This window comes from Haplochromis burtoni, unplaced genomic scaffold, assembly GCF_018398535.1.
Source record: "Haplochromis burtoni strain Fernald_Lab_line unplaced genomic scaffold, NCSU_Asbu1 Contig_3102, whole genome shotgun sequence".
NCBI classification, from domain to species: domain Eukaryota; kingdom Metazoa; phylum Chordata; class Actinopteri; order Cichliformes; family Cichlidae; genus Haplochromis; species Haplochromis burtoni.
In genome coordinates this window covers 3,002-4,831 of record NW_024585463.1, presented here as the reverse complement: position 1 = coordinate 4,831, position 1,830 = coordinate 3,002, and the positions used below count along the sequence as shown (strand labels likewise).

Genomic DNA, 1,830 nt, shown 5'->3' with positions numbered 1-1,830 from the left:
CGTATTTTGGTCTGTACTGATGGTGCTCTGTGCATGGTGGGGAAAAACAGAGGATTCGTAGCGCTTCTTCATGAACATGAAAAGAGAGCCATCCTAAGGAGGCACTTTTTCTCAGACTGGTCATTCGGGTGGTCAACTTTATTGGTGCCCGAGCTTTAAATGAACGCCAGTTTAAAACACTGCTGAATAAAGTTGGGAATAATTATCTTGATGTTCTTCTGCACAGCAATGTGCATTGGTTGTCAAGTGCTCAGCTGTTTCACCTCTTGTCTGAGCGAAATCTGGACTTTTCTTGAAATGAAAAATGGTGAGCATCATGAGTTAGCTAACACTGAGAGGCGCCTTAAGTTCTACTATCTTGTGGACATGACTGAACATGTGAAAATGCAAGGCGTTGGAAATGCATTCTTATCCCTTCAACAAGCAGTGTTTGCGTTTGAATCAAGCTAGAACTCTTTGTCAATGACATTGAAACAGGTCGTTTACTACACTTTGAAAAACTGGGAGAGTTTAAAGATGCATTAGAGATGGTCTGCTAAAATGCCATCTGCCTGTCTAAGGATGGTCTGTTCTAGTAGTTCTTGAGTGTTTATAGGAGCTGCCATGCCCATAATCCTCCCTGCTGTCTTATCAAAGTTGAAATCTGATCTTTTGCTTTTACAGTTAAATTACCTTACCTTAAGATAACAATCAGGCAGAAAGTGATAACCACCATCATGAAGCCACATTTGTGTGACTCTGGTTTTTAGTATTATTAAGCCAGCCAATGCAAAGCTGACTATGTCAGTCTGGCTTGTTAGTACACCCCTCAAGTGTTTTGTTTGCTTATTGTGTTATTTTGTGTGTGTTCATGCCACTGTTGTGTAAACTTTATGTGCATACTCAATCATATTTAATTTTCTTATTGAACAGTGAAAGAGAGCGAGACCTGCAGCTTGTCAGAGATTACAAGCCTCACAAAGATGTTGAGCATCTCAGAATTCTGCTTCATGGACCACCAGCTGCTGGAAAGTCCAGCTTCATCAACTCTGTCGACAGTACTTTAAGAGGCAAAACCACAGCTCGAGCTTTGGCAGCAAATGCCCCCAAAAGTTTCACCATTGCAGTATGTATAAGGATGTATCTATTCTTATCATAGTTGCTGTTACAGGGTTAAAAAAAACACATTTTCTACAAGGCTTTCTAGGACTACAGGAGGGCACTGCAGCGGTAACTGCTTTGTAGAAATTGAACTAGAAAAGTAGGATAGTAGGTGCAACTATAGTGTAAACTATTCTGCAAATACCAAATTGTTTAGGTTCTTTAATATCTGGCACTGATATAACAACACTATATATTTTTTTTATTTATAGTACAGGACATATAAAATTCAGAAAGGAAATCCAGACACCTTTTACCCTTTTGTCTTCAATGACACCATGGGGCTTCAGTCCAGTGACGAAGGAATTCGCGTGGAAGACATCAAACTTGCCATCAGTGGACATGTCAAAGAAGATTACAGGGTATGATGTTTTCTTTCAGATGTTTGTACACAGTCTGTGATACAGAAATTGTATCATGCAAAAAAAGTTTCAGTGATTTTGCTTTTTTTCCCCAGTTCAAACCCACATCTCTCTTGCATGAATCGGATCCTAACTACAACAGTTCTTCTGTTTTCAGTCATTTTGCTCTTGCATTTTTTTCCAGTTCAATCCCAAATCCCCTTTGCCTGAAACAGATCCTAACTACAGAGGCTCCTACACATTTAGATGACCAAAGTGCCACATTCTGGGTTTTTGTCATTTGTGGCTAAACTCAGTGAGCTTAATTGATGATGCGCACTTGAAAATA

At 39.6% G+C, this 1,830-nt stretch overlaps 1 protein-coding gene across 1 annotated transcript in view; it reads left to right on the top strand.

Annotated features, from left to right (window-relative positions):
* LOC121813865 (interferon-induced protein 44-like) overlaps nt 1-1,738 on the top strand; it is a gene marked incomplete at its 3' end in the record, with an annotated part of 5,222 nt that extends 3,484 nt beyond the window's left edge. Inside the window, 3 exon segments of the mRNA XM_042217812.1 lie at nt 913-1,105; nt 1,353-1,502; nt 1,687-1,738. Of these exon segments, the coding sequence (XP_042073746.1) occupies nt 913-1,105; nt 1,353-1,502; nt 1,687-1,738 (395 nt within the window).
* Nucleotides 1,739-1,830: the final 92 nt, after the last annotated feature.